Source organism: Marmota monax, unplaced genomic scaffold, assembly GCF_021218885.2.
Source record: "Marmota monax isolate L192 unplaced genomic scaffold, Marmota_monax_Labrador192_F-V1.1 WCK01_AAM20220418_F8-fsc00083, whole genome shotgun sequence".
Classification (NCBI taxonomy): Eukaryota; Metazoa; Chordata; class Mammalia; order Rodentia; family Sciuridae; genus Marmota; species Marmota monax.
This window is the reverse complement of record NW_026692848.1, coordinates 6,034,736-6,048,812: the sequence shown is the minus strand read 5'-3', so window position 1 is coordinate 6,048,812 and position 14,077 is coordinate 6,034,736. Positions and strand designations below refer to the sequence as shown.

General features: G+C 44.2%; 1 protein-coding gene across 4 annotated transcripts in view; it reads right to left on the bottom strand.

The window, feature by feature from the left end:
• Prkn (parkin RBR E3 ubiquitin protein ligase) overlaps positions 1 to 14,077 on the bottom strand; it is a 1,229,219-nt gene that overhangs the window by 773,960 nt on the left and 441,182 nt on the right. For all 4 annotated transcript variants that reach the window (XM_046449311.1, XM_058580947.1, XM_058580948.1 and 1 more), the window contains exon 4: positions 10,059 to 10,177. In XM_046449311.1, coding sequence (XP_046305267.1) covers positions 10,059 to 10,177 — 119 coding nt within the window. The remainder of the gene's footprint in view (positions 1 to 10,058; positions 10,178 to 14,077) is intronic.

Sequence of the window (14,077 nt, the reverse complement as noted above, 5' to 3'; positions counted from 1 at the left end):
TTGGAACCGGATCTAGTAGCAGGATGAGTACACAGTACCTGGGGAACAAGGTGTCTCTTACCTTTCTGGTCACACCATATTTCGTGAGTGTGTGTACTTCATTTTCCTTGTATCTGTTTATGCAAAGTTTACCTTTGGTGGCAACACTACAGAATTTATAGGCTATTTCACATTTGTTTACACTGACCTTTACCTTGACTACTTTAAATAAAGATAAAGACAGAGAAGGAGCATGCTTTCTCATTTGTGTTCAGCATGCTGGGGTGAGGGGAGTGTATTTGCCTATGAGATGCTGCTGCCAGCTTTAAATTATGGCCATATCTGATTATTTTAATTGCAGGTCATTTCCTTGGCAGTAGGTCAGTTATGCTTATTAGGATGGCTTTCTAAATTAATATGAAGTCCCCCATTCACAACTAGAGATTTATAGCACATAAAAAATCAGGGTCATTCTGACTTTAGACAGAAATAAAATTATTTGAAATGAGCTGATTTTTGAGTTCAAAAAATACTAATGTGGGACTGCAGGGTTTTAATTGTGCTTGGAGGGGCAAGTGGCCCATGTAGGACTCACACCACAGACCCTGGCGGCATTAGTCAGATGCCCCAGGACAAACCCGCCGGCTGGCTAGCACTGACAGGGCTCTGGTCTCTGACTCACTTTGAGCCTTCCTGCTTCCTGTTTCCAAGCACCCAGTGCACGCCCTTTTCCTCTCCACTAAAGGAGAGTTCCCTGTTTCCCCTCTTACAGTTTCTGAATCTTGATCCCCACTGTAGGACACGCAGTGGGGTAAACATGACTCTTTGCAGGAAACTGCCTTGGCAGTCTCAGCCCTCCGGTGTCCTAGTAAGGAAACCAGCGTAACACAATACAGGGGCTGGCAGTCAGAAGCTCAGCTCCAGTGCCCCGGTTTTAATTCTCAGTTTGGTTTCTTTCTCACTGTGTGACCCAAGTAAAGTCAATTAACCTCTCCATTTCCCACAGGCTTTAATGATACACTTATGCAGGTAGCCTGATAGCCCCAGGCGGAGGACGCGGTGCGTGCCTAAGTACAAAAGCTTCTGCAAAATGATGCACAAGCATGTCTCAGCCAACCTGCCACTGCCCTGCGTGATTCTGAAGGAGCACTGTTAACGTGCCTCCCCCAGCCCTTCAGGTTTATCTGCTGGGTAATACACCTGCTTATTCATAAGGCATCAACAGGAGATCTGCATGGAGTAAGACCAGATGAATAAACCCCCCTGGTTCACTACTGAGAGTAGAGCCACTCACTTCTTAAGCAAAGAACAAAATTCACCCAGTGCACTCAAGATCTGTTTTTTTTTAATTATTTCTACTATTCTTGATAAAGTTTCTAAGTGGTTAAACGGAGAATGTGTCTATTTCATTCTGTAGTGGATCAGGGAGCCACATCTGTGTATAGAAATAACACCTAAAGACAGTGGCATTTCCCACCCAGAATGTCAAGGCAGGACAGATCTCTCTGGGATCCAAGTAAGGCATGTGTGTGTGGAATGTCCACTCAGTAACAAGGGCGATAAGGTCAGGAAAACGATCTAAAACAATTACGCTCTGAATACGGCAGCCGTTAGTCACTGCCCACCCAGTCACATCTGCTGTCCTTGTTAGGAGCACTCTGGTTTGGGGTGGGTCAAATCAGAGGAGAAAGTAAGGTTGGTCTAGGCCAGTCACAGCTGTCCTGTTCCCTGTGGGCCCTGTGGGCAGACTCCTGCTTTTCAGTGGCCAAGTGGCCCAGTTATGGCGGTGAGGTGTAAGAAGACCACATGGAGGTTTCTAGGAATTATTTTCATCACTTTGATAAAAGAGGCAGGTACTGCTGCTCCTACCCCTGTGCTGTCTTGCACAGACTCGAGGCCGTGATGTTCAGGAAGAGCAGTGGCAGACAAGCAGCCTGGGGTGCCTGAGAAATCAACAGTGTCCTTAGGAGTTGACCTGAGTTAAGTCCTGTTCTGCCAGCACACAGCATCACTAGCCAATCAACAAAGCAGCCCAGTTTCCGACATTGTGCACACAACCGCAACTTAAAATGGAATGACAGAATGTGTGGGGACCGTTCTTGAGAAAATTGTATCTGTTCCTTTATGCTTTACAAGAATTTATAGGTGGTAACTTTGTCAAAACATTGGCCAGGCTCAATGGCACATGCCCATAATCCCATAGGCACAGGAGGCTGAGGCAGGAGGATCAAAGCCAGCCTCAGAAACTTAGCAAGGCCCTAAGAAACTTAAATTTTAAATTTAAAATAAATAAATAAATAACAGAGGGGGAGGTTGGGGATGTGGCTCAGTGGTTATGTACCCCCCAAAATATATATATATATATATAATATATATATATATATAGATTAGATAGATAGATAGATATTATAATATATATCTCTCTCTATATATATATATTATAATATATATATCTATATTAATATATATATATATATATAGTTTTGATAAAAATTCTTCTGAAATGTATCATCCCACACAATTAATAAAATTCCAGATAGCTTAACTGATTCCCAATTAAGTAAATTATTAACCACATGGTACTACTGACAAACTTTATAAAACTTTTAATATCTTCTGCATAAAAAAATAGCTAACATTGGCATTATGTATTTTGCAATAAAGATACATGTGTATAAAAATCAGTTATCTCTCCCAAAATATAAACCATGTTCTTTGGAAGAAGAATAGAGAACTTAACCACTTTAAAATATAAACATTTCCAGAATAACACATCTTGCATTCCCTGCCTGTGGTTTTGAGAATCTTACACTAGCCACCTGGGCAGGAGTGCAGCCACACGTGAGAGGGAAAACAGTATCACACATTCACAGCACAAAGCCATGGAGACCGGCTGGGAAATAGGGTGCCCAGAGCTTCAGAGCCCCCAGTACAGGAAGGGCCCTTGAGTCATGCTTGGGGAATCTGCATCTGTGAAGAGTGTCTTCTTTTCTTTTCCTCAGTCTTCTCCTTAAAGACTTCTAAGTAAAATCATTACTCAAACAAAACAAAACCCAGTTGCTATTACAGAGAGTCCCTCAAGTGAGGAATCAATGAAAGGTGTCACCACCGAAGTCCAAATGAAAATAATGACCTGGATTAAAAAGCCAATGAATTACCAACCTTGGCCAACATTTCTGCAGGCTTTAATTAATTGAAATCACTACAACTATAATAAGGCCAAAGAAAATCTTACTATTGTGAAATATTATGCATATGACAAGGTAGACATTGCTGTAATAAAGACAGCGTCAGGGGGGCGGCTGAAGCCACCCTCAGCCCTGTTCAACAACATTTTGCTTATTTCCTAAACAATTTTACATTTGCACATGACATTTTTTCTTATCTCCTAAACAATTTTATATTTATATGTAACATTTCATTTAGTTCAATAGACAACTTTATATTTTTCATTTTTTTCTTATAAACTGACACATGTTCATATTAATGTAGCTATAGCAAAAACGGAAATGAGTCTTTTTAAACTGGCATCAATTCATATATTGGTATCTTTGTCCGTCTAATCGAAATGCTTTTGGTTCACTAGTGATCATGAGGAGTTTTCCAGAAACAAGAGCTCCATCTGGTGAAGGGCTGTACTACCCTCACATGGGGTGTCAGCATCACCCCCAGGGCTCCCAGGTTTTTCCTAGACCCCACCCCCATGAGTAGGACCTACTTATGAATAAAGGAAAAAGACATTCGCTGTGTATCTGAAATGCAAATGTAGGTGAACTCCTTTCGTGTCACGCTAACTCTGGCACTGCTACCCAGAATCCTGGGTGCCAGAGTGACGCTGGGCACACCCTTTCCCAGTCAGAGGCCCAAGGCTCCCAGATTCCCACACAGCCTCCCCCAGCTTCCTCCAGGTCCACCCTTCCTGAGCTGTGTGTCCCACCATCCCCCTCTCATCTAGGGCTCTCCCACTCCAACCTCAGTGCTGGAAGCTCTGGGAGTCATTAAAACCATCCAGTTTTCCTGAAAGTTAAAGTCATAGAGCAAAAAAAAAAAAAAAACAGCCGTGCCCGACATGTGTACCTAAGCAGGCTGCTGAATGAAGATCCTCTCACCAAGGCCAAATCTCCAAATGGTCAACTTGCCTGATATAATTTATTTGATTGTTTATAAAGTATCTACCTTGATAGTTGGTGCTCTGAGCTGTTCAGATCCCACAGTGCACTCTGATGTATCTTCTGTCTTTGCCTAGCAGAGGGGACCCTCTACTTGTCACCAACTGGAATGGAGCTGGGGCAAGGACCAAAGAGAGCACATCCAGACAAAGTGGAAAGAGTGGGCATCTGAAGAGGGAGGAGGGATCAGGAGGGAGCCTGCGGCCAAGCAGAGTCCCCAGGCAGAGCAGATGGCAGGAGAGGGGGCTGCTCTCACCCAGTCCTGCACGACTTTGCTCCCAGCCCTGCCCCAGGGCTGCAGGACAGATCCACCTGCCTTCAGCTCCCTACACCTGAGCTGGCAGAGGAGAATCCACATGCAGGCTGTATTCTTTCTGGGCCTGACATGATAACACAAAGCAAAACTACATTGCAGGATCCTCACCATCAAGACATCCAGAATATTCTTTACAAAAAGTAAATAACTTGCAAGGAATACTCTAGAAAACCTGAAAGGCTGGCAAGAAAATCTATAACAAGCATGGAGGAGAGTAAGCCATACTAGGGCAAAAATGCCCTATGCTAATACTAGAGAGTAAGTTAGATATATCCTAAGACTTCAATTCATTACGTAGATGTGAGAGCAGGTTTTGACAATAAGAGAAGTAAGTTGACTTCTGACCAACAATTAATCTGTAACAAATATTAAGTTTAGAAATGATTATACATTTAGACTATATTTCTTAATAAATTTCCTCACATAAATTGTGCCTAATCTATAAACCAATTTTAAACAAAATCCATCATGCCAGGCATTTTACATCTTATTCTATTTATTGCCCCATTTCTCATCAGAAACCTTTTAGCTTTAATGCTATTCCAAGGCAGAGTATCTCATTAGAGTGGCAAAGATAAAGTTCTTTTTGAGATAAAGTAATTATAGTGATTGTAGAGGGAAAAAAATCGTCCAAACTCCTTGGCTGCAGTAATCTCCTGGCTTCTGATTAATTTTAAGACTAATAAACTAAGTGCAAACAAAAAGATGTTAGTGTGGATAACACTGGGTACCTGGAGCTGGTGCTGAGAGATTAGCAACCTGCAAAATTCATCAGAACTGGGGTCCTGCAGGACTTTGCTCCCAGGCAGACATTCCAAAGCAAAACTCTGCATTTCTCTCTCAGTTCACCTCCATGTCCTTCCATCTTCTAATGATAACTAGATTCAAGAACTGAACTTTCCTCCATGTGTACCTTGACTCTATTTTAAGTCTGTTTCCAGTTAGAAGGACCAAACCAGTTAGTTTCTTTCCATGGCAGAGCTTAGTTTTCTCGAAGAGGCCCAGGTCATCTAGAATTCAGCAGTGACTGGTGATGATGGGGGAAGGGGAGGACACCCTTCTAGGATCGGGGGAGCACAGTGAGATCAGGACCCAGTGAGAGCAGTCTGCAGGGTGAGGAGCAACTGTCAGAATGATTCCCAGGGACGGACGCCAGGCCATCAGCACCCAGGCTAACTAAACCTCCAGTCCAGTGAGACCATCACAGCCACAGGTCTAATGGTGTTCTGTTGACATCAACAGGCGCTTAGAGAAGTCTCTGAGTGAAACAGTGAAGTGGGTTATTTTAAGTGCTCCTCTCACTGCTCAAGAACACAGTCAGAAACATACAGCCACATACAAGCACCCCAGGTGTGTCCAGCCCTGTCTCAGGTGGGCAGCCTTAGCGCCAGTGCTCGCCATGCTTCTTCCCTCAGCCAGTTTCTCCCCTGCCTGCCAGTGAGCACTCACTTTTCTAAAGGCTATTTTGATCTAGGTGGAACCCTGGTCAAGATCACCATGAAATAAAGAAGACATTTGGATCTGGAAACAAAAGAGGAACTGGTGGGCAAGATGATTCTCAACTCACCCTTGAGGTCAGGTCCAACTTCAGACTCAAAGAAACCATGGGGATGGGAATAGACGTCCATCTTCCCTGCCAACTTATTATGAGCATCACATCACACAGGGGATGCGGTTCTAACTATAGCACCACGTGGGAGAGGCAGCTCATCGTTGCTACGTGTACTATTTAAATAAAGTTGAGGAAACAGTGGCATTATGAATGAACCCCCAACCACCAGGATATAGGAGGGGACCACACAGACATGAGATGCACGGAGCTGGCTGCAACCTGCTTTCTCCAGATGAGAAGGAAAAAAATTGCGTTTTTCAAAAATGGTTCAAGTGGCTAAGGAGGTTCCATTTTTTCTCCTTATGTATAAAACTCTCTTTGCAGACATTCAAATAAACCACATACCACTCCACTGTAACTAGTCACCCACCTAAAATCCTATATTCTCTTTTATATTTTCATGACCAGAAAATTATGTAAGTTATTGATCTTCATAAAGATCTAGAAAATGAAACCCAAGAGTTTCCCATCTTCTGCATAGAAATCATTCCCCTTGGCAAAATCCAGCACTCCTCCATGGCTGCCAAGCCTAAGCTTGCAGGCTAATCAGCAATGTGACTGGCCAGCAGCTCCTCAGGGGTCCTATCAGGAGGTTCTACTGAGTGTGTGGTTTTTCTTGTTATTATTTGAACAGGCATTTCTATAACAAAATATTGAAATGTCTGATCTTCTGCTATGTGCAAGTTATACTACCTCTGGTAACTACTAAAAATATGGATTAATTCTCTTTAAATCATGTTTATTCCATTTTTCCTGAATCTTTAAATGTATGTATTTTTTTCCCAAGAGTATTCTTGAGTGACATTTTAAGTACAAAGGAAGTAGTTAGATAATAGATCATTGATTACTGGATTTGTATAGTAAGCAACATATCCTACAAAAGGTCAAGGCTTTGGAAAAATGAAGAGAATTTTTTTTTTACTCTTGGCTCAATTATTATTTAACCTGTAACTTTGGGCTCTTTACTTAAACTAAAAGAGTCTCTTTGTTTAAAACATTGCATAATACTATCTACTTTGCAGGTCTATCACGCAAATTAGAGACAAATACAATAATACAGAGGTAAGGCAGGGAATAATACATCACAACAAACACATAATCATTACTAGGACTGATATGATTATAAAATGCCACACAGAATTCCTGAAGGTTGTGGCACCTATGGAATCAAGGTGTGAAGGTTCAAATACAATTGTCACTCATTCAACATGGTGGCTCTGTGCCCTGCGAAGGGAAGGCCCCATATGAGGGGTGGAAATACTGCAGACAGATCAGGCAGGCGCACAGGCACTGCAGGGCGTGCTCAGCAGGGAATGGATGACTGCACCATGACACTGAGGATTCGCAGCTCAGGGTACGGAGTGACAGGAGAGGCCACATAGTTCCAGGACAACGTAAGAGAGGGGTCAGTGATGCGCAGAGTAGGAAACAGTGTGACAGTGTGAAGGGAATAAAAGTTTAAGGTTAAATATCAAAAGTGGAACAGTCTGGGAATGGAATAAATCACAGGGGGTCATAGGATGGCCATCTGAGGTGAGGTGCTGAGACCACTGGTCTACCAATGGGACACCCTTCCCTGGAAGTGCTGGTCCTGGTGAATAGGTGCCTGACTTAATCTCAAGGTGACTCTATTCTAATCTGGTAATGATAGTGACTCTGCATTAATAGGGGTGAAGGGGGAGGGGAAAGTGTTGGCCAGACCTGGCTTCCACACTGCAGGACGGAGGGTCACACACGTGCATTCCTGTACGTGAATGAGGATAACAGAACATTGATAATCAAGTCCTCTCTACGTATGAGCGAACCTCACAACAAGGAAGAAACAGATACTGTTATGCCAGTGAGCAGTCCAAGTTGACCCAGCAGGGAGGAGGAAGCAGGGCTCTCGGGCTGCCTCCAGGGTCATCTTTGTAAGCTCACCTCACACGTGTCCCCACGACAGCCACCTTTCCTGGTGTCTATCCCCTTCCAGGCTCAGCTCAACACCTGGGATTAACGTGCCACCTAATCCCTACAAAGCTCTACTTTGGTTGCATATATTGAGACAAACGTTGCAGGGGCTTTCTTTGTGTTTTTCTATCCCCGCTGCTCATGGAGTATAGTATTAAATGAAAATATCTCTTGATTCAAAAAATAAAAAAGAACCAGCTGCAATGAGTCCCACCTCACAGCTCCCCAACATCTGGCAGGCAGCAAGGTCCAGGTATTGGCCTCCTCCTCTTCCTCCACTGTGACACTGCCCCTCAATGCCCACATCTGACGGGAGACTGTATCTCCTGTCTTATCCCTGTGGATATTCGGGTATATGGCCCTTAATGTAAACATATCCACACAGCAAAAAAGGGCAAAACCCTTCTACAGCTTGTAAAGTGAGAGGGGACAGTCTGGGTCCAAATTCCTGGCCAACGCTAACACGCTCCTGTTTTCTTAGACTAATGACTGAAGCTTTGAAGCCTCATTCTTCTCAAATCTAAAACGGGGGACAATAATAGTACAATAGAACTTAACCAGAGTTTTTCTGTGAAATGATTAAATGAGGTCACTTATGAAAAACTTAGCATGGAGTTCCACACTAACTTGTTGGTGCTGTTTGTTTTAAGAATTCACCAGGAAGTTAGAGTAGGTCATATCTACCCTCTAGAACACTGGGATGTGACTGCAGATCAGAACGGGAAAGAGACAGGCCATCCTTTTGGAAAAGGCAGAGGAGAGGAGCAGCTTGAAGGAAATCTTGTGCTGGACCCAGGCCAGCACTTCTGCCTGGAGGATGCACTCAGTGTCCAATGACAGCCTGGAAAGAGAGGCCCCTGCAACTGCTTGGGTGAGACCTGGCCTCTGCTCACCCGCGCTTCCTAGGTGGGCTTCCCTGTGTGGCTGCAATGTGGCGTCACAGGAAGATCCCCTATCGCACTTTTAGTGGTGCTGCCATGTCCTCGGCTGGTGGCAATGCATCTGTGACTCCTCCTCTAGGAGGTCTCTCTCGAGGTCTTCTATTACCCATTGTCCCTACTCTGGCCTTGGCTCCTCACTGCCTGCAGAGTGAAACCAGAACGCTCTGCCTTCGTGGGGTCTCCCCAGGCTGGGATGATCACCCCTATCGGAGCCCTCAGTGCCCCAGCATTTTGTCCTGTTTTACTCTTCTCTGTGCTCACACATCTGTGCTGGCCAGACTTGCCATGCCCTGCCCACTGCCGCATCTGCATCACCTGCCACGTCCCTCACATCTCATCACAGGTCAGCAAAGCTCTTCCCCCGGGCCAGAGAGTGGGTAATTCAGGCTCTGCAGGCTGTCCAGCCTGTGTCCCAACGTGCAGAAATGGGTGGGTCTGAGTCCTGAACAAATTTTATTATTTATGGACAATGGGACTGAAATCTCATGGAATGTTCATGGGACACACAGTATTTTTCATCTTTTGATTTTCCCCAACCATTTAAAAATGCAAAAGTAACTCCTGGCTCAGGGGCTGCACCTGAAACAAGCAGCAGGCCACAGCAGACCTTTGTTGGGACCTCTGCTGACCATGATCCTTAACTTCCTTTTTCACTTTTTTTTATTGAGGTGTAACTTACAGTTAGTGACCTTCTGTGCATTGATCTTTAGTGCAGAGTCTGTTGGACCTGGAGCATGGATGAAGCCACTCAGGCATCGTGCAGCTCCAGATGCAAAACCTTTCCAGAACCACAGAGGCCCCTCCTTGCAGGGTCTCATCTAAAACCCAGCCCCACCAACGCCCAGCCCCTTCTGTTACAAAAGCAGTCTCCACACTGCCTTTCGGTGGGAGAATGACCGGGCACCACCAGTAGAGAGAAATGCGAAGGCAAAGCTTTATGTTAAAATGAAGCTTCAAGTCATAAGCTGTGACAAACACCCAGAAGAGTGCCTTATTTTCAGCAGTGGGCGACTCGTGCTGACAAAGAGTGAGGGGCAGCTCGCCAGTCGCCCCTGTGCTGGCTGTCCCGTGGTGGCACTGCTCGTCCTTACCTGGGCCAAGGTGAGCGTGGCTTGCCTGCAGGTGCCACACCGAACTCGGAGCTTCCCCGGCTGCACCCCTTGACAGGGGCCTTTGCAGTACACATAAAAGCTGTTGTAGGTTGGTCTACCTGTGGGCAAAAGCAGAGGAAGTAGCCGTCAGTGCCAAATCCAAACTGAAACCAGTTCTCTTCATCAGCTTGTTAGAGGAAGGTTTTAAAACTAACTCTTCAGGGACATTTTGAAACATTTTTGGAATAAATATACCAATGAGGAGATGATAATTAAATCTAGAAAATTTAGTTTTATGCTCAAATGAGTGAAAATCTTTTCTTTTCCTTGCCAATGGTTCTATGACTTACTCAATAAAGTAAGCAACCTGCAGCCAGGAGAGGGGCCAACTCTGTTTGCAGCACAGTGAAAGGAAACGCGCTCTTTGCCGCTCATGTTTGAAAGGGGGACAGGGAGTGCAGAGATCACGGTTCCTGAATTCTATTTCATGCTTCTGAACACAGTTATGAAGGCTCCAGCCTTTTCCTCTTAAAAACTTTATCTGCATAAACAAAACAGCCCATTTCTCATGATATGTGTGATAGGATCACGCTGGCTGGTTTTCCAAGGAACTTGCCAAAACTCAGACACACATTAAATGAGAGCCCTGAACCCTGGGGAGCTCCACAGTTCCAGCAGCCATGGGTAGAAACGGGTGCTCTGCATTTCATTAATACTCCCTCTAGCCAGATAAGTGCCATTCAAATAGTATAGTTTCAAGAGCAAAAGGTGAATGGAAAAGCGGATTCAATAATTAAACATCTCTGATCATTTCTCTAGAATGTCAACATGCAGGGATTATGTTACTCCTTCAATTAGGAGAATCCTTTAGGATGGTCTCATACTTGGATATCTGAGGACAACTAACTTTATTCAGAAGCACTGATCAATAAAATAATAGTCTTTCTAAATTTCTAAGTTTCTACAATTACTTAGTAGTTATTTCTTCTAATCCTTACCTGTTGCCGGGGAGGGGGAGTAGCAGGAGGCAGGTGGTGTCACATGACGTGACCTGGCATAATAGTTTATTTAAAATTTTATTGGTATCATCAGAAACATCTATAAATAATTAGCATTTCTTATGATTATGAATGAGAAAACAGCCTCCCAAATGCATATGGTCTACTCAAACAGATAGTACAGATACAATGAGAAATCAACAGAAGTTTCTGGAGTCCTATGCAGTTCTATTTGTTTCCCTAATTTATTGGAAAAAGACTACGTATACATTTTGGATTGCTATTTGTTTAACCACCTTTACCAATAATGCAGGTGATTAAACTTTGTGAAATATAAGATACAATAAAGATGTCAAGTTTTATAAATTTGTGATTTATAATATATTTTATACTTATTAGTCTCCAGAGATAAATATGTAGCTTTTTTTGAAAAGAGGAAATGTAAATGTATGTTTACACTGATGGTAAATAATTTTTTTTTAATACCCCCAGTAACATCAATGCCTGAATGGGGGAGATATCCAGGTTTATGATGTCACATTATTATTGCCAAATATAATAATTACATAAGATATATTCTTATGGTTTATATACCTTAAATGAAACATAGAACCATTATCAATGTTATATAAATAGTCATAAAATAATAAAGGACTGACTAGCAAAAGATCACAAGAACGTGACAATTTTAACTGTAGTAACAACTTGGTGAAGGTGGCAGGAGCCCTTACTGCTAAAACCTTTATCAGCAATATGAACAAATCCAATTTCACAGTTTTTATAACCTACTGTGAAGGTTAAACAACAAAGAGGAGGAAGAAATAGAACAGGGGAAGCGAAGCTTTCCGAAGGGGAGTCAGGGTTTCAGGGGCCAGCACTGTGCAGAGAGGAGATGCGCAACCGCTTAGGGGAGGAGGAGAGGAAAAGGGGCGGGACCGAGGTCCTCCCCGCAGGGCAACAGCGGCCTGGGGCCTGGGTATTATCCAGCCCAGGAGCCTGAGGCCGCTGCCAAGACAGGGAGCCCTCCCCTCCGCGCTTCGAGCTTCACTGAAGTCCTTGAGAAGTTATTCAGAAACCCTGCATGCCCACGTGTGTGCCCTAGAAGCGCGAAGCGCGGGTGACGCGCCATCCATTACCCACTGCTTCCCACGGCCGGCCGCAGGGTGGGATTCATGGCCAGCCTGGGGAAGACCAAGGTCAGGCCGGTCCCCCTGCCGCTCATCCCGCTGCCGGCTGCGCTCCACCAAGCAGGGGGCCTCAGGTACACCAGAGGCCGCCCTCCCATGGCTCCCCTGCCTGTCTGGCCGCAGAACACAATTTAAACTTGGCATCCTCTGCGGCGCGCTGGCCTGGGCGCACTGGACAGGCATAAAGCCACACACCACCGGGAAGCTCCCGGGCAGCGACCCGAGGCCGAGGTTCCACCTCGCAGATGGGGTCATCGTGGCCAGGCACCTCCAGGGCCCGAGGGCCTTCCCCTGGGCACGCAGAAGTCCCCCAGAGACCCCAGGCTCCCGGCCTTTCCTCTCCTAGTCCACGCTCACACGGCAGAGCCTTCCTGACCCCAAGTCACTGGGGCAGCGCCTCCTGCTCCCCTCATTTTCTCTAATAAGTTCAAACTTAGAGAAATATTACAGAGATTGTGCCAGTCACGTCTTTCCAGTTTGTCAATTAAGACCATTTTGGCACGTTTGTTTGGGCACATCCTGTGTGTGTGTGTATGTGTGCGCGTGCATGCGTGCCCACATACACACATATACTATATACTATGTAGATATATATTTACTCATATACTATATACTATATATTTACACGTTTTTCAACTAAAGCTTTTGCACTGAAGTTGTAGATGCTATGCTTCTTCATCTTAAATTGTTCAGCTCCTTAAAAGAAGAACTTTAAATAATAAAGAATATAATAGATATATTTCAACTATATACAGATCTACATCTATCTACAGATCTATATCTATCTATCTATACAGAACTTCTTGCACCGTTTGGTTAGCTCAGTGGCTCTATTTATAGGATAATCAAGCACACTTGAAGCATATTTTGCAGAACTCTGTGATGGTTTACAAGCTATTGAGCCAAGAATGCTTGTGACTCTTTGACCCAACCCATTTAGGTTACACTTAGTGAAGCCTAGTGCAGCCAGCCTCTGACTACGGCAAGCTGCAGAGCGTCCCAGCCCCTCCAGAGGCAGGGTGGTGCACAGCACACCCAAACTTGACTTGACTGGGAAGCCTGTGCATCTTGGGAAACTGTATGGCTCAGGGGGAAAACATGTAAAGAAGAATTCCGAGGAAGGATGTACAGGCTTGATCCACAGTGGGCTAACCTGCTAATGTTTGGCTCAGCTTCCTCAGGAGCTCCTGGGGAGCCTGCCCAGGGGCCAGTCCTCCCCTCACACAGAGCCATCAAAGGGTGAACCTTCTACCCCACTGCTATGATGATTTTGCAAGTGAGTTCTATTGATTTCAATCAGAAGTTCGTTTTCTTTTCCTTGCAGGGAAGTTAAAAGCACAGTGAGCTGTGGCCCTCTGAGAGGCCAGGAAGGTGAGCCAGAGCACAGGGTCCATTGGTTTCTGCCATTCCTTAGCATTATAATTCTATCATCTCTAGTTTTTCTCTCCCACTTTTCTCATTGATTCTTAGTCGAATCTCTTTTCTCTTTATTTTCTTGCTCTAAAAATTTGCTAAAGCATTAATACTAGCAAACTATCAAGGAAACCCCACATTTAAAAAGAAATATTTGCTTTGTCCTTTTGTAAAACAGCATAATCTTCAGATATTTATTTTTTTTAGTATATTTTAGATAATGGGCTAAAATCCTGAAAAAATCATTTTTCGATTTTTTCATTATACTTCATTTTTGGTGCTGTGGATTGAACCCAAGGCCTTGCACATGCTAAGCAAGCCCACCCAATACCAGCCCCAATGACTCTTTAAATAAGATATAGAAATTTAGGAAAAGTCATTCTGATTCTGAGGAAAGTTTTCCATGAAACTCAGAAGTTTC